The 22,099-nt window shown below is 44.9% G+C and overlaps 1 protein-coding gene across 2 annotated transcripts; it reads left to right on the top strand.

Moving 5' to 3' along the window:
• The first annotated feature begins 5,118 nt into the window (after window positions 1-5,118).
• On the top strand, window positions 5,119-21,870 carry si:dkey-27h10.2 (serine/threonine-protein kinase C). Of its 2 annotated transcripts, none has more exons than XM_067250920.1 (10): window positions 5,119-5,236; window positions 5,576-5,743; window positions 5,841-5,969; window positions 6,222-6,284; window positions 6,433-6,512; window positions 6,758-6,857; window positions 7,252-7,335; window positions 10,696-10,962; window positions 11,997-12,094; window positions 21,510-21,870. In XM_067250920.1, the coding sequence occupies exons 1-9, from the start codon at window positions 5,206-5,208 to the stop codon at window positions 12,047-12,049; spliced, it is 975 nt and encodes a 324-aa protein (XP_067107021.1). In that variant the 5' UTR covers window positions 5,119-5,205; the 3' UTR covers window positions 12,050-12,094; window positions 21,510-21,870. The 2 variants fall into 2 exon arrangements, with proteins under 2 accessions (XP_067107021.1, XP_067107023.1); XM_067250922.1 differs by having other exon boundaries at window positions 5,151-5,236; window positions 6,225-6,284.
• The last annotated feature ends 229 nt before the right edge of the window (window positions 21,871-22,099 follow it).

The following is a 22,099-nucleotide window of genomic DNA, read 5'->3' as shown; positions in this document are numbered from 1 at the left end:
AGGTTCACACATACTCACACAACACACTCACACACGCGCTTGCATATTTGCACAGAAGACTAGCGCAACATAAGCACAAAAAAACAGACACAAAAAAGGCAAATGTGAGAGCACAGATTCCTGTTTCTATCGCATTACCGTAAACACTACATGACACGGCTGAGCATCAGAACAGTATATTTGTTTCAAAAAGTTACACAAACAAAATCAATCACACACTGTCAGGCTTTTGGCATACCACCTGAGATGTGGAACACATTTGATTACACGGTTCTCTTATCAGAGTGCACACACTGCCTTGAAAGCAAAAAATTATTAAATATATAGCACAATTAAAATACCAGAAGAGATCATGAATATTCCTGTCTGACCAAATGGCATCGCAAGCTGTCCCTTGTACGGCCACACATATTTTAGAATCGGAAATTATGTCAGATTCCAATATTACTGCCATATGCAGAGAGCTATCAATTTGGAGTCCAAGACCTACCTCTGCTGTAGCCCGCGGCACATCTGCGCACCTTCTGCTGTGTGCTCGACCTGTGTGTGTTTCTGTTTATATTTTGTGTGTGTATATTTGTGTGCGGTTGCATGTGTGTGCGCACATGCATGAGCACGTACACGCACGCCTGCACACGCATATGCATGTGCTCTCACTCGCTTAGGCACTCAATCACAGGTGCCCTCACTCCTCCCCTCACACACACACACACACACACTCGTGATAGCAAGAACAGAGCGCTCTCTTCTCTTTCATGGATGACCTCAAGACGACCACATCAGGACATGTTCACCAACCCAACCACGCCCCCTCCACCCTCCACCCCCGCCCCCATCCCAGCCCACCCTCATTCAGACAAACAGTTCGTGCCTTCTGACCACCAGGCCCCAAACAGCCCCCCTCTAAGCTGTTCCCAGTGTCGACCTCTCTAATGACCTGGATGGGTAAGTGTGTTACAGTAAATGACAGAAAAGACCCCCCCCCCCCCCTCCACGCACCCACCCTCTCCCTTCCAATCTTCCCTCCCTCCTTCCTTCCCCTCCCTCTCTCTGTCTTTTTCTTTTTTTCTTTCTCCGTGCCCCCACACAGCGTCGGTTCCCAGACGTTCCCCTCCGGCCGAGGGTCTGTATTTACTTTGGGATTACAGGAACAGGCCACATGGTGATCTGGTACTGTAGAGGACACACAACAGCCCCCCCCCCCCCACCCCCCTTCATCAGGTCACCTTCGGGGTGACCTGACGAGGAGGCACAGGTCAAACTACGATTCCCAAGAAAACCTGGCAGTACACGGTGGTGTGTGGTACATGAAGAAGAAATGGTATATGGAGATACATACCATAATAGCTTTTTCTTGGCTTGAACTTCGATGACAGGCGGTTTTCAGCCTGGCACCACCCTTCCTTCTGCAAAGGTATTTATGTGGGTGCTTGTGATGTTTCACTCCCTGTCTGAACCAAGCAAAGGCGCCAATATTAGAAGCAGGTTTCTCTTATCAAGCATCAGCTGCCTGGTTGATATATTCTTTCCTCCGGTGTGTGGGTGGTGCAGTATGCTGATATATGGAATCCATATTACTTTCCTGGGTGGTCAAATCTGGACAAAAGCAAGTCCAAAAGAAGAGACTTGGTAATAAATGCGGAAATATGTTCACCTACGCATTTCAGTCATAGTGTATTTGGTCTTCTTCTTAAAAAGGCTTTGGTCTCGTTTAGGAAATGCAGTGGGAAGGTGAAAGAGAGAAAGAGAGGAAAGAAGACAGTAAGGGAGGATGGATGGATGAAGGGGATGGATGAAGTTCAAACCTCAGCCAACACAGACGGAGCTGGCTCTCAGCACCTCGTACCCTGTATCAGTTCAGTATTTGTGTGTGTGTGATTGAATGTGTACAGTGTGTTTACTTGCTTGTTTGTTGGCGTGTCTGTGTTAGAGGAATGGAGCTAGCTGTACACGTCTTATCCAGCTCCATTTCTGGTGTGAAAGGTGAGCAGCAGTGGGCCGTGGTGGAGCCAGGGGCGCGCTCTTCATTGTTAGAGGCCGGAAGGGACCTATTGAGGGCTGGTATTGATGGTAAAGGTATGGCTCTGTGGAAGTTAATGTGGGGAGGGAGTGTTGGTGGGGGTGGTGGGGGTGGTGGTGGTGGTGGTGGGGGGTTGCAAGTGGCCCAGCGGTGTTAGGAGCTTACCTTGGGAGAGGGAGGGGGAGTTGGGGGGAGGGAGAGTTGGGGGGAGTTGGGGTGAGAGGGGGTTGGAAAGGAAAAGTAATTACAGATGATACAGCACCAAAAAGAGAGGAAATTGATGAAAGCAAACCGGTGACCGGGAAGTGGGCAGGGGGCTTTGTTTCCTCCTCAATTAAATGGAAACGTCTTGGTGGTCTTGCTCTCCTCTCCGTGAGAGGGCCGAGGTGGCGGGGCTCTGTCAACATCACACCGCAATCTAGGACTGTGCATGTGTGTGTTCACGTGTGGGTGCGTGTCTGTGTTTTTCAGGAGTGTGTGTGTGTAGCAGTAGCGGATTTCTTGGAAGGTGGTTGGCCGAGGAGCTGATGTTGATTGATTGGTGGACTGCAAAGTCTCCTGGGAAATAGAGTATCACAATGTGTTGCGTGCTACTGGATGCTGTAGATATTACTGGTTATATGTTGAAAAGTTGTTGGCAGTCTTGAGGATACAAACATTTTAATTTTGAGTGTGAATATGTTTTGTAAGAATATGTCGGGTTTTTGGCAATGAGATTAGATGAGGCCTAAACCACATTTTGTATAAAAGTGTTTTTCTACACAGTACATTTAATTACAGTCTGCGAGTATTTGTTTTCAGCCAATCGCAGATGTTTAAGCTGAGCGTATGTGCATTTGATTTAAGCAATGTATTCGGTGTGGTCTCTAAATAACCTTTTTTGTTTTCAAACAATGTCCACCCAAAATATTCATTTAAACCTTCCTGTTAAGCCGTTGCAGTGCTACACACGTTTCTAATATGTGTGAATTTATACACATGTGGAAAAAATATGTAAAAGTCTGCATGCCAACACTCATCATCCTTCACCAAAACATTTAAAACTATGTCCCATTCTTCCCCCTTCAGGCTTGTAAAACTATTCATACTGTACGCCTCCGTGTATGCCAATGAGAACCAGTGAGCGAGAGAGTGCACAAGAGAGAGAGAGAAAAAGAAAACAGGTTGTCAGTGTGGCTGAACAACAGAACCACGTTTTCCCCCTCGGGCTCAGCCTCCACAGATGTTTCATTCAGGTTCTTGATGGCAGGGCCGGCCTGAGAGGTGCTCCAGCCCTCCCAACACAATCCAGCCCCCATTGTGGGTCTGAAGCAGGGGAGCTCAGCTCCTTGTTTACGGCTAGTCCTACCCACCACCCCCACCCCCAACCCACCCCTTCTTCTCCTTCTCTCCTCCCGTCCTCCCTCCCTCCTTGTCCACCCCCTCTCCACCCCCTCCCCTCATGTTAGAAGGGGGAACAATTGGGAAGGGCTGTGCCCAGAGTGAGAGCTGGGCGGGCGGTGTGTGTGTGTGTGTGTGTGTGCGGGTCAACAGAATGGGGCTGTGAATCCTGTGTGCCTCTGAATCCTCCGGGTGGGTGGTCTGTCTCTCTCTCTCAGCTCTCTCTCTCAGCTCCCTCGCCTCCCCTCCTCTCTCCCCAACACCTCCAAGAAGGAACGATTAGCTCATCCACTCGGCCAAGGCCGGCCCCAGTGCCTGGACTCTGATGTGACGATAAGTGGCCCCGGGACCTGGCCAGGGGACATACTCAGGCCTGGATTAGCTAGATGGCTAACAGACTCCTGTGTCCTGTCATTGAGCCAAACCTGGCCAGTCAACACAAGGACAATCTAGACCAGGCTAAACCAGACTTGCCACAAGCAGGCCAGGCCAGACCAGATCAGTCCAGGAGAATCCAGATACCAGACTAGGCTGCAACCGGCCAGATCAGACTAGGCCAAGCTGCACGTGATGTGCTACTGGTGGCCCTCTCTGAGGCACTCTGGAGGCTGTGTGGCAGTTAACACTGATCCCCCTGCTGATCACCTCCAGCACGGAGAAGTAAACTGTTATAAATGAACCAAGCCTCTGCGACAAGGCGACAAGGCTCTGACACACACACGCCTAATCAACACACACATGCGTCACTCCCTTCCTTTCCACAGACTCGCCATCATATACCCACTGTTCATAAGAACCCGGCAGTTTGTCTATCCACACACTCAAAACCCTCATTAGGAAGAAATTACAAACCCTAGAAGAACACAGCATGAAATTCAATTTAAACCTTATACTGTATCACACCCACATTCGACCATCTACTTATTGACTGCTCACGTTCATTAGGCCCTTACATACCTAGTCTCACCTCTACAGTTTCCACTACCTTATGGTAATGATTTACACTAGAGATCTGAGATCCGAGAGCTCAGTCTTTAAACCTCACTCACAATCAAAGTAAACATTTTTTATAAAAGCTAGATTGGTGGTAAATGGGTAATTGTTTTACTGCATTGGATACAAAGCAAACATATTTTTGAAATACTTGGTATCTCTCATTTACCACTTCAGTTTAGGCCACAATTCAACCAATTGAATTTAAAATTGGGAAGGAAGGAGCTTTCCCTTGTTAATGGGGACATCTAGTGGGAAATAAGTGTCATTGACCATGGCTCCACCTGCATGCACCTGCTATCATGAACATGGCAGTGTACTTCTGCTGCACTGTCTACCAGCTGTAAGGCAATTATCCAATAAAGCCCTTCTTTAAAAAGCTCAAATTTAAACTTTGTTTGGTTCGTTTTCATGTCCTGTCAGTCCTACATTTTGCAGCCACGTTGCACTTTACATGTTCTCCCTCAAGACATGAGGAGACACGGGCCAAAACCCAGATGAGGAGGCATCTGTCTCATCAAGATGAAACAAAATGCCATGACCTTATGATACCATTGACCTTATCATCCAATATGATGGAAGACATGGGCGTTGGATGTTCATTTGAAGGATGACAAAACTAAAAAGAAAGTCTGTGACCAAGTTCCTCTTTCCTTGTTTCACCATGTCATTGCCAGAGGGGTGGGTCCACTTTTGAGCTCATTTGTAAGGTATCGCAATACACACTGGAAGGAACACAGTGTCCTTACAGGCAGCAGCATCTTCAACCTTCTTATCTGGTACTACATGAGAGCACCTGCTAACTGAAAAAAATGCACCTGGTTTTGTATCTCCTTATCTTGGGTAAGCTACTGCTTAAAGGCTTTCAGGTCTGTGCCAGTAGCACTGGATGCAGTTTGATATAGATATGGGTTCTGGGTGTGATGGTTTTGGTGGGTTCAAGTGCTGCTTTGTTTATTTAGTCGTTAATTCAATAGATTTACTCCTAATTTTCTTATTGTACCTTGCGTTTTATATGGTGAAAATGTGCTTGGTTTAATCAAAGATGTGTCAAAGATGACACTTTTCCTTAAAAATATTTTCCTTTGTGTCGAGCATCAGTCAGGCTGTCAGTTCATGTACATATTTATGATATATGATCATTGTTTGTGGGTATTTAACTGTGCTGTACTGTATGTCCAGGTTCTGGCCTGCCTTCTGCCACGGCACAGGCCAATATGACCAGTCCACCTGTAAATCAGTCTTCAACACCAGCTAACACCATGGATACAGCTTACAATACAGATGTTGGCTCCACGCTCTCACCTGACTCAGGATCAAACAGCACGCACCTAAACTCTACACTCTCTGGTAAGAACAGCTGACCTGGGATCTTTATAGGCCAGTCTAATGTGTATATAATGTGAATGTGATGCTGTAACATTCCCTTCATTCAAACCTGACACAGATGACACTACAGCGCACGCTAATTACAGCAACGCTACTAACAGCTCTATGGTCACAACTCCTATTTACATGCCTACCATGACCACAGTTGCCCCAGTACCAGCAAATACACCTACCCCAACTAAAAGAGGTGAGTTGAGCAATCCCCCTCAGGACCCATTTATCATACTTGTCATGCCCCTTGCTAGTTTACACTGGTGGTTGGCTGTGCATCGTATGGTTGGCGTCTGTATTTGTGAAAGGCAGGGGAAGAATGAGGAACCACACTGAGGGCAGGATGTGACTGCACCATGCAAGGGATTTCCGATTTAGATGTGTCAGTTTGGTCCGCATCTATTCTGATTCTGATCTCTACTGATTAAAATGATGTATGTGTTTTTAGAAGAACTTCTTCCAAAGCCAAGCCATATGACGCCCACCAGTCCATACAAAAGCAACGGCACCGGTAGGAGATTCTGTATTTTCATATACTATCAAAGTGTGTACAACAAACGTTCTTCTCTTTAAACTTGGGGAAAAGCCTGTGATGTTTATTCCTTTGTTTTACCACTTATCAATTGTCATTCACAACCTGTCACTCTTAACTTCTCCAGTCACTGTCATCATCATCCTGCTCATCATTGCTGGTCTAGTAATTGGTGCTGTATGTTTCCTCTCACGGAAGAGGTCAAGGGTGAGCACATCCACTAGCCAACTCCTTTAAATGACATATTCCAACACAACCTGGCCACAAAGTGAACCATAAGTATTGAGATTAGTTTGGGTCTCACCAAAAGATCCCCCACACTGGGAGAAAAGCAAAAAGTTCTGATTTGAAAGTTGGAAGTCATTAAGAAAAACCAGCTTGACTGTACAACATGGAGGGCAGCATTCACATGAGTGTGAGCGTGGATGTGACCTGGTTGCATGTGTTTGTAGCGGTACTCCGTAGACATGCACTCGGGCAGACAGGGGGAAGCTGAGGTCCCCCTCAGCACCATGGAGCCCGAGGGCGCTGACGACTCTTCGTCCAGGAACGGTGAGGTCACCCTTTGAGAGTTACATTTACATTTAGTCATTTAGCAGACACTCTTATCCAGAGCGACTTACAGTAAGGACATTCTCCCCGAGGCAAGTAGGGTGAAGTGCCTTCCCCAAGGACACAATGTAATTTGGCACGACAGGGAATCAAACCCACAGCCTTCTGATTAATAGCCCAACTCCCTAACCGCTCAGCCATCTGACACACTATAGTCACACATGGTCACATTGCGAGAAAACGAGAGAAAATATGGTCACAGCGCGAGAAAAAATAAGTGCTCAGCACTTATTTGTAAACAGAGCAGGTATTTTTTTACATCTACTGTTACTGGTACAAACTGCTGTTTACAACATAAAACAACCTTCAAACCTCCTCCCTCCTTTACCCCCAGGCATGCAAACCTTTGCTGGTGCTACCGCCGGAGCCAAAGACCCCACCCCGACGACTGACGCTAAGAAAGGGGAGGAAGAGAAAGGTGAGAGAGGTTCATCTTCATCCCGGGGATGTCTAACAGTCAGGACCTACTGTGCAGTATAGTACAGTGACAAAACGCAGCCTAAGAGCACAGTCTCTGTTCAGAATTAGGTGTAGAGTGATTATTTTGGGTTCTGTGTCCTTTGGCTTCCTCTTTCGCAAAGGGTTACACTTTAGCATGAGAAGAGAAGGTATTTTCCCTTACAATACCTAATGACGATATTATTTTCCATTCTAGTAGCTTTTGCTGTACATTTTTGTGGAAATTGAATTTCAACCAGAACCAGTTAAAATGTGTTAATGTTTTGCACTCTTTGTAATATCCTATTTTCTTCACGTCCCCAAAACCACAAACCTGTGACATGTTAGTTCTCTTTTGTCGAGAGACAGAACAGGCACGACACAGTACAGTCAGAGACACACAGTATCAAATATTCATTTAATTCAAGATCAAGGACATCATGTCATGCAAGACAAACAGACCAAATTGCAGAACCAGAAAAAGTCTGGGTGAAGGTGTATGGGTAGGAAGAATAAAATGGATGAAGAAGAAGGATGGTGCCAGGATGGCTGTTACGTACACTGTCTTTAGTGTGTAGGCACCTTAACTAGTACCGCATACCGTGTTACGACCCCCCACAGAGGGTGTGATTGTGTGACAGATTAATTTCACCACATAATGAGTCATTCTCTATTTAAAGATAGAGAGCTGCTTCATGTTTATTCCTGTTTCTAATCAGACAGGATGTGGACAATGTACTTCACCCTTGCATCTCACATGATGCAAGCAGATCCGAGAAATACTTTTAAAAGGGATGCAATTCTAGTTCTCAACACATGGTGGAACAGGAATTCAAGAGAATGCACATTGGAGTCTAGAGTCATCGATATGTTGCTCACAACCGCAGCTTTTTTAGCAATGGATTGCATTGATGTTCTTATTTTATCAACAAGACTAGTGATGGTTTTGTGAAGATATTATGTTTCAGATAGGTACAGCATTATGCAGCGTGTAGATACATACAACACCACCAACTATCCTGATAAAGATGAATTGCTGGCTTTTTAAATGTTTATCTTATACTATATGTGTTACATTCAAACAATCGACAAAAGCACAGGACAATAAACAACGTTGTGCTGTAGGTCTTTCTAAACTACAACTGTCCTGGAATCCATTCCATTGTAACAGTTTCAAATTGATCGAAAACACAGTCATTATGTAAAGGGGAATTCCTTCTTTTTTCCCTTTGTGTTTGACTGTACTTTTGACTGTATTAAAAAGTGTTTTAAATCAGGAAGTGAAGGATCAAATTCAGATGTTTCTCAATGGTCTTCCAAGAGGAGAGTTACTATGTCAGTCATGTCTTAGCATGTCTGTCTGCCCTGGGCAATACTCATACTGTGGAGATGGTCAGTTTGGATGACTGGTTGTAAAGATACCCATCCCCCCCAATGCATTTTTCCTCCATTCTTTCTCCTTCAGGTGTGGAGGGAGAGAGAGAGATATTTGGTGTGACCCTTTTATGTGCGAATGATGTGATGAGTGTGTGCATTGGCCTTGTTTGTCCAGTGAGTCTATTAGTACAGACCCAAACAAGGGTTAAAGTGGTGGGGATTATTTACATCCGTGTGCTGCACTACAAGTCAAGTGATTTATTATCAAACGCACAGTATCATTCATAATAGTGTATAAAGTCATTCTGAACAATGAAGTTTGTGTGACATGACAAGCAATAGCTATATACTGGTATGAAAGGAAAATAAATATTAATTTAAATCACTAGCAGTGATTTAAGGGAGTCAGGTGGCTGAGCGGTGAGGGAATCAGGCTAGTAATCCGAAGGTTGCCAGTTCGATTCCCGGTCATGCCAACTGACGTTGTGTCCTTGGACAAGGCACTTCACCCTACTTGCCTCGGGGGAATGTCCCTGTACTTACTGTAAGTCGCTCTGGATAAGAGCGTCTGCTAAATGACTAAAATGTAAATGTATATTGATTTAACCGCAAAAATAGCAGTAGCCTAATGGCATTTCAAAAGAGGAAATATGGACAAGAATAGCAAAACATGCATCAAGACACAAATGAGGAAGGCTTTGCAAAGGCTTTCTCAAACTGCTTCCTGCAAGATCAGCAAGGCAGAAAAAGGAAATTGCTAACTTACTTACTCCATTTGTTAATTTCTTCATATTCTGCTACGTTTCTATTCTGCTTGTGAAAGCATCTCAAACACACAGTTGGGGCAAGGGGGGGGGGGGGTGGAGGGAGGTGGGGGAGGGAGGGAGGGGGGGTTGCTAGGGAGGCACCCTACCACCTGTAGTACAGAAGTAGAAAAATCCCCTCACTTCCTTCCATCCTGTCTCCTCTCCTCCCTCTCTGTCCTCACCCCATCCCTCCAGCCCCTCCGGTCATAATGAGGGGGTGACCTTGCTTTCCCACAGCCTCCAACAGCTGTGTGGCTGGGACTCTCTCTGGGCTAGTCCTTCATGGCTGGGACTCTCTCTGGGCTAGTCCTTCATGGCTGGGACTCTCTCTGGGCTAGTCCTTCATGGCTGGGACTCTCTCTGGGCTAGTCCTTCATGGCTGGGACTCTCTCTGGGCTAGTCCTTCATGGCTGGGACTCTCTCTGGGCTAGTCCTTCATGGCTGGGACTCTCTCTGGGCTAGTCCTTCATGGCTGGGACTCTCTCTGGGCTAGTTCTTCATGGCTGGGACTCTCTCTGGGCTAGTCCTTCATGGCTGGGACTCTCTCTGGGCTAGTCCTTCATGGCTGGGACTCTCTCTGGGCTAGTCCTTCATGGCTGGGACTCTCTCTGGGCTAGTCCTTCATGGCTGGGACTCTCTCTGGGCCAGTCCTTCATGGCTGGGACTCTCTCTGGGCTAGTCCTTCATTCCTCCCCATCATTGTATCATAACCAACCAGGACCCCGTCTGGTTTGGCACAGGAGAAATCCCCTCTTCACAAAGACAGACAGACACACACACACACACACACACACACACACACACTGTAGGCAGAACCACTTGAGTGCAGGTGCTTAGATTGAGGATGCTGTTATTACATGGCAGCTAATGATAAAGCATGGTAGGTTTCAGTAGTACATCTGACTTGCCTCATTGGTGGAAATCACTGTTAGGGTGTGAAGTTGAAAACTATGTTGTTGACTGGACTTTTACAGAGATTCAAAATTATAGGGGTGAGTACGGTTCTTTGTTCACAGGAAGATAAAACATTGTTGAAAAATGATAGGTTGTTTTTGAGTAATTCTGATTATGCTGTGCATTTAGTTTCAGTGCATACAAAAAGTGAGTTGCAAAGTTTATTCTGAGCAATAACCTGATATAATCTCATTCTTTGACAGTGGATGCAGACAAACCAGCCAATGACTCTGTTCCTGACCCAAGCCCAGCCTCAAGCCCAGCCCCAAGCCCAGCCCCAAGCCCAGCCCCAAGCCCAGCCCCAAGCCCAGCCCCAGGTACCCCTGAGGGGGACAAACCAGGAGAGCAGGCCCCTGTGGAGGAGACCCAAGTGAAGAAGACTGACAATGAGCTCAAATCCAGCCAGACCTCTGAGTCACTGAAAGAGCCCCCCAATGTAAACAACAACAACTCCATGAACGGACCCGCTGGTTAGTATTGGTCAATACCATAGTCAACATCTATATAAATAGTCAATTCTCGTTTGTTTCCATAGTAACAGGTGAAGCAATCAAGCCGTATGGTTTTATTTATCAAAATGTTTTACTTATAGTATCTGGATACAGATAATGAGAGTAAGTTGATTTGTGTGTATGTGTGTAAATACACACACACACGTTCACACACACGTACACACATCATCTCGCTCAGGGTTAAAAGTTTACACAGTGGTAGCCAGTAGCGCTGCTGTATGTTTAGCATGCCTCACCCTGGGGGTTGACATTATAGCACAGGATGGTGTGAGTGCGACAGCTCCCAGACTTTGTCCATATTCCATGACTAACACTTGGTCAGCTCGTGTTTCAACAGTTTCCCCCCTGTAATTAAGCAATGGAGTCTGTACCAACACCTTAACTGTCACCCGCTATTTTTCCAAGAGAAAGAATGAGTGCTCTGCCCTTTTGGAATGCAGCATTACATCGTTCAAGTCACTTACTGTAGCGCCGCCACCAACTATGGTGAAAGTCAGTCCCGAGCATGCATGGCTGAAACACTCATGGCTGATGGTGTTGGCCGTGACAGGGCCATCGTTAGCAGCGTGTGTGTGTGTGTGTTAGGGTCATCTCCTCTCACTGAGAACATGTCATGGAGGTCATTACAAGAGAGAGAAGGAGAACTCCAGATGGCCTTTTCCCTCTCTCAATGCTCTTTCAAAGCTTGGAATGTGGATGCCGCCATCAGTATGGAGGACTACAGTATGGCTGTGTCAGTTTGGCGCCTGTTACTGTCCTTCTACTGTACTTATGGGGTACACTGAATGCCTCCGTGCACTTGGGTCAGCCACTTTCTATTACATCTCATTATAGTGCTCACTACAGCACTCACTTATTATGGAACACCCCTATACTTATTATAGAACACCTCAATGTCCATCTTTTCCGTCACTTCAATCAGAGTTTTGTTGAATTTTTCGAGTTCCATCTCCTTGTTTCCCCATCATGAATCCCCTGTCTTTCCTGAACAGGAGAGAGGCAGCGCCGTAGCTTCTCCCAGATCCCCCAGGACAACCCGGTGTGAGGTCCACCCCTCCTCCCCTCTCTTCTGCAGACACGGAGAACCAAGGTGAGCCTTCTACAGAGCTGGACCCCCAGACAACCCTCCCCTTTTTGCCCCCACACCCCCGCCACCACCTCCATCCCACCACCCCTCAGCTGCAGCTGCTGGACCACTTACCCAGCTCAGGTGTTGGTAAACGGAGAGCCCAGTCCCCAACCTCCACTGGTTTCCACGGCCGCAAACGACTTCTGGTCGCCATCGTGTTACAGGACGCCCATCCAGAATTGACGTCGATTATAAATAGGACATGAGCACCAAATTGACTCATACTGCAGGTTATTAACATGTGGTTATCTATATTGCCCCCCCCCCCCCACCCTTGTCTTCATAAATCATCTAAATCATGTTTCAGTACATGGATGTATTAATACTCTCTCTGAATGTTAGCTGTGGAGAAATTCCCGAAGAGATGTCTGGTTCTTGTGTGGTTGCTGAGGTTCCGTCTCATTGCCGGTCATAACATATTGCTTTTTAATGGAATTTGTATACAGCCACATTATGTTTCACCCCTATGCAAGATGCAAAAGGTGTCATTATATTCAAGATCCACTGTATTCAAGTTAGTTATTTCTATATCTTTTTTTTTATCTTTGATTAGTGGGTAATAATTCCCATAATATCAAGACTCAACCATCATTCATCACTGTACATTTCCCCAGTGCTCTGTCCTTCTGACTACTCATACGACTACTCATACCTTGGCCTCTTCTCATTCCTTAATGTCATTTCTTGTTAACATCCTGAGAGATTCCCCCCGCTGCACCTTCTTTGCCACTCTCCGTCAAATCATCGTCCCCTTCGGGATGTTCTCGTCTGCTGCACCTGTGCTGTGGTTTGCGCTCAGAAGCTTGCCGCACCGAGGCCCTCAAGGCCCGAGGAATTCCCGCCGCTCTAAGCAGCCGATGATGGGCCCTGATCTCAGGCCGTGTTAGCAGTCACGGTTTCCGTCCCTTTTCACAAAAAGCCCTGACCCTTAGAAATCCCTGGAATCCATCCGCAGTGATTATAATGTATCTGTCTTTTACATCTCACCTCCTCTGTAACTTCTAATCTACTATTTGGTAGGTCAAAGAAGGCCTTCCCTTCGATGCCCCTCAAAATGATTACGTTTTGTGAATTTCATAATTGTTTATTTATTCTTTTTTCTTTACGGGGGGGGGGGGGGGGGGGTGATTGTTGTAGAACAATGAGCTGTGGACAGGCATCTCAGTCACAGTATTTGGTCCTGTTCTGTGACCAGTGACAGATGTTGCCCACTCAGCATACCTTGACAAACCTGTCCTGACAGGGTCTAAAGCCCATTGTGTGGCGCTGCGGTCAGGGATTGAGTGTCGTGGTCCATCAGGGTATGGAAATACTAACCACTTGTAGGCTGAGACACTGCCATTCCCTGGATATCACTCTCTCTGGCCTGTGATGTCACTTCCCCTCACTTTATAAATGACAGCAAGGGTGACAGAAACCAGTTAAGGATCTGGAAAGTTAAGACACACAAAAGTTTGGTGCCATGACATGGACATAGCCTTGGTGTTGCGCAACACTTTGTCGTCGTCCCCACTTCCCCCTCCCCCCACACCCACCTACCTCCCCAACATGGACCACCAGCACCACCCTGCCTCTGCACCGACCCCTCTTAATGGGGGGGCGGGGGATTTGTGTGGCAGCCTGTGGCGCCATCCTGTGAGAAGAAAGGTCAGGTTTCCCCAACCCCCTCTTCTTGTCCTTCTCCACAGGCCACGCTGGGTGAAGGGATTAGGAATGTGTTGCACAGGGGTGGTCAGTGGGTGGGGGTCAGATAAGTCGGAGCGGAGCAAAGGAAGCTGTTTAGGAGAAGCACAGGTTTACTCTCAAGAATATGTACCAGACAAACACCTTTGTAGACCATCGAGTCGCGCACAGGCAGACACACAGGAAAGACCACCTGCAGCGCACATAAAGGCCACTCATGCACCATTTCAGGACAAGTTACAACTTCAGAGAAAGTCCTGTTATTTCAACAATTTTTTTTCCGAACGATTGTATGCTGTAATTACAATCGTTGTCTTTTGACCACCATTATTAGTCAGACTAGACACAGATGACGCTAGACCCGAGTCGTCCTCTTAGAGGGGGCTGTGTACGGTGTCACCTAACGATGGACATTGAAGATGTCTGTCATATACACATTACGCTTGGTTAAGTTATATTTATTCAACTCTTAAGTGTAGGAACTGTAGAACAAGTAGAACTACAAAATAAAAAATGTTGACAAAGGTTATTTAACATGAGTAATGTGCTAATGTAAGCATAAAAAGGGACATTTTAAAAGGAATTACTACATAATTTGTCAGTGTGAATTATGATCGACTTTAAACATAACTCTGTATATATAAACTAACACTAATTGGCCTTGGGAATGTCCATAAACTTTTGCAAAGTCAAGACGGTCCACGTTTCTTGAACTCCAGCAGGTTATTGATATGGTGTCGAGTTTCGTGCTTGAGGAGTTATGGATCCCCTTTGCAAAAGCTACATTATTTATAAGAGAGAGAGAGCCACTGATATGCCCATGGTGGACTTTATTGAGCTTGGAAGGGGTGAGAAAGATATTAACGACAGAGGCGGTCACTGATATCGAGTTCGGCCTGAGAGAAACTGACTTGAAAGCTTGTCCACGTAACTCACAGTTTGGTACTTATGCATGTCTTAAAAATTCGTAACGTAAAACCATTATGAAAAACGGAATGAGTCCTGCCTTTTGAAAAGGTTGAGTCAGCTGTACAGAGAAGCAGGAGATACCAGAACAGGAGAACCACTTATCAATCACACCTGGTTTAGGCAGAGGATGAGCACGATGGAGAAGGAACTTGAAAGGGCCCCAACTAGATAATGGACGTGGGGCTGACAGCTCATAAAGCAGTATAATTAGACCTGGAGCTTAGGGGGTATGATTTTCCAATCTGCGGGAAGAGAGGCTTTCATGTCTGAGGCCAACACTGCAGGGAAAGCCTTCCACGGACATCGGAGGGGTGCAAGGGAGCCTCGTAAATCTCTCCGGAATAATGACAGACGCTGTGGTGCTTACCTGTCTGACTGTGGGATACCCCACCCTCTGAGAGAGAGGGAAAGAACAGGTAAGGGAAAGAGGGAGAGAGAGAGAATGTAGCAAGGAGACAAGCCTAGTAATTAGCATGAGCAATTTCATTAGATGGCATGCTCATACAATGAGACGGGACACCACTGTAAGGGTCAAAGGTCAGGTTTGTCGGAAAGCCTGTGTGTGTTTACGGTGGGCTGGCAGAGGAGGAGGTGTGGAGACAGAGGAAGGTTCATCTCAGTAATAACAGTGACTGGAAGCTTCCTGGATGCGAGGTTTGATGTGGCTTAGATGAGCCTCTGTTATTTTACCTGGACATCTTTACACACATTCACATGTACACACATGCCCACACACATGATGAGTGTGTGTGTAGGTGTGTGTGTGTGTGTGTGTGTGTGTGTGTGTGTGTGTGTGTGTGTGTGTGTGTGTGTGTGTGTGTGTGTGTGTGTGTGTGTGTGTGTGTGTGTGAGAGAGTTTGTAAAGCAGATGATATGATACAGGCCCAACTGTGCCACATCAAACATCACATTCAGGAAGCTACACACACACTTACACACACCATAAACTTTATAACAGGGAGGGACTGATGGAAAAGCAAGCTGGGACGCCCCTCTCACTCCCCCAGGGCAGAAGCAGCTGTTGGAGGCTGATCCCAGACCAGACCCTACTGTACATTTAGGTATAATTCTACTGTAGCTCTTCCACAAGAATTCTGATAGGATCGTGGACCTGGGAAAATGTGTTTGTTTAAAGTTGTCATGCAGTGCCAACATTGTTGGTGACGTTGATTTTGACTGGAATATTCAGTAATTGGCAACGGCAGTACCATTGAGACAGAATAGAATGTGGATCCTGGCCTAACAACAGGGCATCTTTAACCTCCAGCCTCCCGTTGAGTCCAGAGAGTTGGGATCATTATGCTATTGTCCATGAATCTATTTTTATCATGGGCCATGTAACACAATACCAGGAATACTTAGTGTACAGACGGTTTTCAATGGAGAATTAAGTCATGTTATCACTGAGAATTCATTTTAGATCATGTTACATGTAGTTCATCATGGTTACAATTGCATAGCTGGCATCACTTATTATGGCTCCATAGAAACAAGAATAAGCCATGTTTTGATAACATTAACATATACGTTATCCTGCAATGTGAGACATTTGAAATATAATAAGGTTTCAGTGTTGATAGTATTTAACCTGTCTGCGTTCCACACTATAGCCTGATGCCATACTATTAAATCTCCTGACTGGGTTTAATGTGCCAGAGTGGTAAGCACTCTTGTAACTATATTCGTGTTGTGCGTTCTTATGTTCTTAGAACGAAGCTCTACTTCGCAGACGAGGCAATGTTGATACTGTGGATCCTGTAGAATCCTGATATCATGATAAACTGACTTCTGACTGACTGAGGAGACATGTAGTCTGATAATTATAGCAATTGTAAAAGGAACACAACAGCGCTATACAAAATGTGTTTGTTGTAAACAGCGTAAAACATTTAAGCAACCTATAATTTCCCCAGTTAGAACACACTCTCCTTCAAAACAGGCCCGCCTCCGTGTCTTTGTCCCGGCAGTGTGACATGACAGAGGCTTCCTTTGATGTTGAGATTAACAGCATAAAGTCCTGAGACACACCATTTACGCATGCACACACACACACACCAGACCAGAGAAACACCAGAGTACATTTAAGGTGCCAAGCTACATCAGTCAGTCACAGGCTTTTGATTTCCCTGTAAATCCTCACACCTTCTTTGTTTGTCACTGTTTTTACTGTCAACCCATCTAGGTTCGTAACATGATAAGTGGGAGTGGGAGTAAGTGGGAGTTTTTGATACTATTTATATATCTATCCATATATATGGATATATATATATACAGTATATATATATATATGCAGCATGGGGTGCATATTCACCTCTAGCAGGGTCTTCCTACAACACCCGCTATCCAGCTGTCCACTCCTAACTTTTTATAAGCGACCTGGCTGTCCTTAACAGTCAGACGTATTTGGAAAGTCTAAATATGTCTGAATGCGTGGGTGAATTTTAAAGTCGGATTCCTAAGGTTGTTCATTTACCCATTACAAATATACACAAGAGCTACAAATATACTCAGGAGCTGACCTTCCTGTAAGCGTTGGTGCTGTTGTGACCTGGTCACAACCTTTTTGCTTTTGTTCGACATGTCTTTCCCAGCGTTCAGTAAAACTTTCATGTATTTTAGATGCTATAGCCACACACCCACAACCGTTAGTAGTGCCCGGCAACATAGCAATACTTTTTATCACTTGTGTGTCAGAGGTCATGGTAACTATGGTGTCATATTCCCCCTTGTGAAAATTCTAATAAAGTAACCATAAAGCCACTCACCAGTGACAGGCATTTGCAATAAAAGACAATGAGTATATTTATTTGATGTGTAACATGGGCCTTAAACTCACCTTGAATGGTCGTTTAAATATAACGGTACTAAATATGGTTCGTTGACTTCTCAGGAAAACCATCATAGTGAACATCCTGTCATTTACATGCAAGAGAGAACAAGCAGAGATGACACCTAGATTGGTTTAACTTGTCTTGTTCTGAAACTTAGCCCCCATTGTGTGGTCATGGTTTGCCTTTGTGAAGGATACCGAGACCTTGACAAATGGGGTCAACTCAATCGAAGGGTTAGGGTTGGGTCATACAAGGAAGTAATAACCAGACAGGAACCTATTTATCCTTCTCCTGTAGCCCTCGTTTAGGGAAATAGGCTTTTAGTAGCCTTGTCTTGTGTTATATATCAAATGTGGATGTGAAATTGAAATTGCGGAAATCTGTTTCAAAACACTCTCAAACAAATTGAAACTTCATTACTCCTGAAACTGCCACAAACCATCATTAAAACATTGGCAGCACTCAGAATGTACATCAGAGGTCTGATGCTTCTCTATATAATATGAGACCCAGTTCAAGTGCCAAACTTGAACTCGGCAACTTATATTTATCCCACTTAGTACTGCTAGTTTATGTACCCCTAGTATAGTTAGTCCACATATTTAAATTTTAGGTATATGTTTATTGTATGCACCTTCCTGCCAAAGCAAATTCCTTGTCTGTGCAAACTTTCATGGCGAATAAATCCCTTTCTGATTCTGATTCTGATTCTGATTGTGACTCTTGCCCACATCACAAAGCAACTGAGTTTGTCTCCTTCCTGCTTGGGTTCCATGACCTTTAGAGTTCACCCTCCTTTGTGGTCACTGAGTTATAAGGTCATGGGTCAGACCAAATGAGAGGGTACACACTGCCTGCAAGGAGGAGAGGGATGGGAACCCTTGTGTCAATCTCAAATCCCTTGCCATCTTACCTTGTCTGATCTAGCAGACTCCAGTGTCTGCTAGATCAGCTCCTTTAAAGGCAATGTCTATCATTCTGGTGAGAGGAATCCTTCCTTGCAGAGATCTTAGGGACACAAGCAGAAGAGCTTTAAGAGATTGTTTTTACATAAAGCAAAACCCTTGAGTGTTCACAGTTCTCTAGTAACCCATGCACAATCCACTTTGACAAACATTGTAAGTGTGGAAACCCCTAACCTAACATGTTTTAGTCGGTTTACATTGACTTACAGTAAATACAGGGACATTCCCCCGAGGCAAGGAAGGTGAAATGCCTTACCCAAGGACACAACGTCACTTTGCTTTGCACAGCCTGAATCGAACCGGCAACCTTCTGATTGGTAGCCTGATTCCCTAACCGCTCAGCCCCGGTTTACAAAAAGGTTCCAGCAAAGCTGTCACGGTTTCTCCTTGCCTCTCTCGTCCTTTTGCCCGTGCTGTGGCAGCTGCTTGCCGTATACCAAAACAGACAGTTATAGCGCTAGCCGTAGGCGCTACACACTACGCACATCCTTCAACAGAGGAAAAAAGAATGACAGGAGAGTGAGGGGATGAAGAATCGGGCCGTAGTTTGATATGCAATACGGAAATGGTGTTAGCACCTCGCTAACTTGTCAACAGATACCAGGTTCCATTGCTCTCTAAACATAGAACAACATAGGTTCAACATAGGCTTTGTCGATGGCTCCGGTCTTTGTCGTGGTCAGCCGGTGACATTGTCTGCAATGGCACCATGCTGGGTTGTCTGTCCTGTCCTAAGCATTACTGATGTACTTCAAGCTTTTTGTGCAAGTTGTTTTGAGGACATGTAACAGCAATGTTGTATTTTAGATCGATTACAAATGTTAGACACGTATAAGGCTTTGATTGATAGCTAATCTCCAAAAATCATTTGTCACATGACACCTTCTTAAGGTTGTCGGCAGTACTAAATGCAGGGCTATACTTTGTCTACGGACGAAAAAATCCCTCAGGGTGGGATTATCCAGATAAACACAGGAGATGGAGTCTGCTGAACACTGGATCATGGAAGTACCCAATCCTCTCAGTCCCTAGATCCCTGAAATGGCTTCTCAACACAGTGTGGATGAGGTGACAGGAATGTTACTTGTTCACAAATCATCCCTTTTTGTTGTCAAAGAGCATCAGGTAAGCCAAAGAGATTTAGCCGTCAGTGGAACAAAAAGATTCTGCCTTCTCACTGGAAAGAGATCATACTCCAAACCAGCAGCCATTATCAAATTTATGCCATGTGACCTTGTGGTCTCCATCGTGAAGTCTATAGTATAATGGAATTGTTGTGTGCTGCTTGTGCCAGTGCATTCAACAGTATGTGGAACCCCACCTGGAATAGACCTGTCATCCCTTTGAGAATTGTGTTTTTATGTCTCATCATTCAATGTGGTTGTTTAAACATTCCTGGTCTGGGTCTTTTGGCCTGGTAGGGCTACTGTGATCTAGAGGGTTCTCAGTGAGAGACTGACAGTCACCTGCTCACACAACCTTAGCCAGGGATCAGGCTGTCATTCCTTGCATCAGCTGCAAACTGACAAGTCACACTGGCACGTGTTAATACGTGTCTTTCACTAGGCAGACAGAGTTTAGCTGAACTACTGTGTAGGTGGAGGAAGTATTCCTCCGAGAGACAGCTTTAGGAATGTAGCACCTTAATTATGCTTACATGGAAGGGCTTTATTTAGTTGGAGCAATGGGTAGATACATTTATAATATTATCTATCAGATCAGATACATTTTTCAGTTCTGTTTGTTTCAACCCACTGTTTTTACACACGCCCATACAATCTGAATTTGCCCCAAGACATTTACCAGACTTCACAGAATATTTGTACAAGCCTACAAGGTATTACTATAGTATCTAGCACAACAAGGCCCTACAATTCACATTCTGTACATGTCTGTGTTTTTACGTAAGGATAGCTAGATAGCTAGATAGATAAATGGATGGATGGATAGATTGTTTGTAGATAGATAGTTTGATCCTACCAATGCAGGAAAAGAGAGCCAACTATATCATGACTTTGGATTTTTTTTTGTCCTTTTTGTTTTGAGTGTTTAAGTATAGAGACAACAAGTATCCCTCAGACAGCAGGCCACACAGTTCAGCCTCAACATATTCTCCAGAGAGACGCTAAATCCCCCTTGGAATGCCCAGTCTTTCAGCAACTAGGTTTCTCCTCCACTGTGATAACCGGCCTCCACTGATGGCTATCAGCTCTTACGACCACAAGCGTAGCTCAGCCACTCTTTTGGCCGCGTGTGAGGGCTCACCTGCAACACGAGCCCTGCCTTGATAATCACATTAGCAGGACTCTGTTACCAATCCACTGTTCCAAACCAGTCCGTTTTATTGGATAGTTGGAGATTAACCCAGGTCAACGTTGAGGGTTTAACAGGTAGATATTGTGGCTTGGAGAACAAGAGACTCTTTTAGAAACATTCGACTGGAGTGAAAATGTGACGCTCAAACCCATTTAGTGCCTCAGCAGTTCTCAGATATGGAGAGTCCATTTGAAAATCCACATGGAAAAGGTAGCATTAGTTATGACTGTACCTTAAGACATTGCAACAACAAGACAGGTGCCTTAAAGTGTATGCCAAATAGTCTTGCCACGCAAACAAATTGCTTGTGTTCAAAGCGAATATATCATGTGAACAATATCCTGAGTTGAACCCAAAGTGGAAGTCAGGGACACCTAGGGGGCATACCTCGTTTTACAGGACCTTGATGTCTTTTCATAAATCAGTGGTGGATTTAGTCAGGTAGACGTTCCCTCAAACAGATGTTTGAGGACAGAGATCAAAGGCCATGGCAAAGGTGTCACACGTACAGACATAGCAGAAGGTGCGGTGGAGGGCGAGGAAGCAGGAGACCGCAGGTCAGCTGACACAGGGACAAAAAGTTCCTGACATTTTGCTCTTTTCTCTTTTCAGAAGATGCGAAGAAAAACTCAAGAAGAAAAAAAATCTGGAACATCGCAATTATTCATCTGACTTGTGTGTATGTATCGATAAGGTTGCTTTTTATGAGCTATTGCCATAACTCACTCATCTTTAGACCAGCACTCTTGATCTTCTTACACTGTACATATTTGCAAGTAACAAGAAAACATTATTTTGGGATGAATTCTTTTTTTCTCTAAATGCTCAAATGTAAATGCCAGGTAGTGCTTAAATGCTTAAAGCATTTTAAAAAACGTTTTTAATTAACTGTATTTGCTGTGTGCATATTTCCATTAACCAATCCAACTTTTGTATTCATACATTTTTATTAAAATGTCTCTGCTTAAGGCTGGTTATGCTTTTTTGTGTTATTTGTGTGCTGATAAATGAACAAGCTTCCTGTCTTTTAATCTCCATGCCCTAACCCAGTCAAATTAGCACCCATTTTGTAGCATCTGTAAAAGTAATCAACAAACCAATATTTTTATATCTACCTCAATGTACACAGTCTAACACTGTGTATTGTACACTGTCATCTAATTAACTAACACAGGCTCCAGGTGCATTAGCTTTAACGTAAA

Source organism: Osmerus mordax, chromosome 14, assembly GCF_038355195.1.
Source record: "Osmerus mordax isolate fOsmMor3 chromosome 14, fOsmMor3.pri, whole genome shotgun sequence".
NCBI classification, from domain to species: Eukaryota; Metazoa; Chordata; class Actinopteri; order Osmeriformes; family Osmeridae; genus Osmerus; species Osmerus mordax.
Note: the sequence above shows the minus strand (reverse complement) of the source record. Positions and strands in the feature narration are given on the sequence as shown.

Excerpts from the sequence above, each read along its gene's own strand:
- si:dkey-27h10.2 (XM_067250920.1), top strand. The coding sequence starts at position 5,206 with ATGCACCTGGTTTTGTATCTCCTTATCTTGG. Across the intron at positions 5,237-5,575 it reads TTTGTATCTCCTTATCTTGG|GTTCTGGCCTGCCTTCTGCC; the intron begins GTAAGCTACTGC and ends CTGTATGTCCAG. Across the intron at positions 6,513-6,757 it reads TCTCACGGAAGAGGTCAAGG|CGGTACTCCGTAGACATGCA; the intron begins GTGAGCACATCC and ends ATGTGTTTGTAG.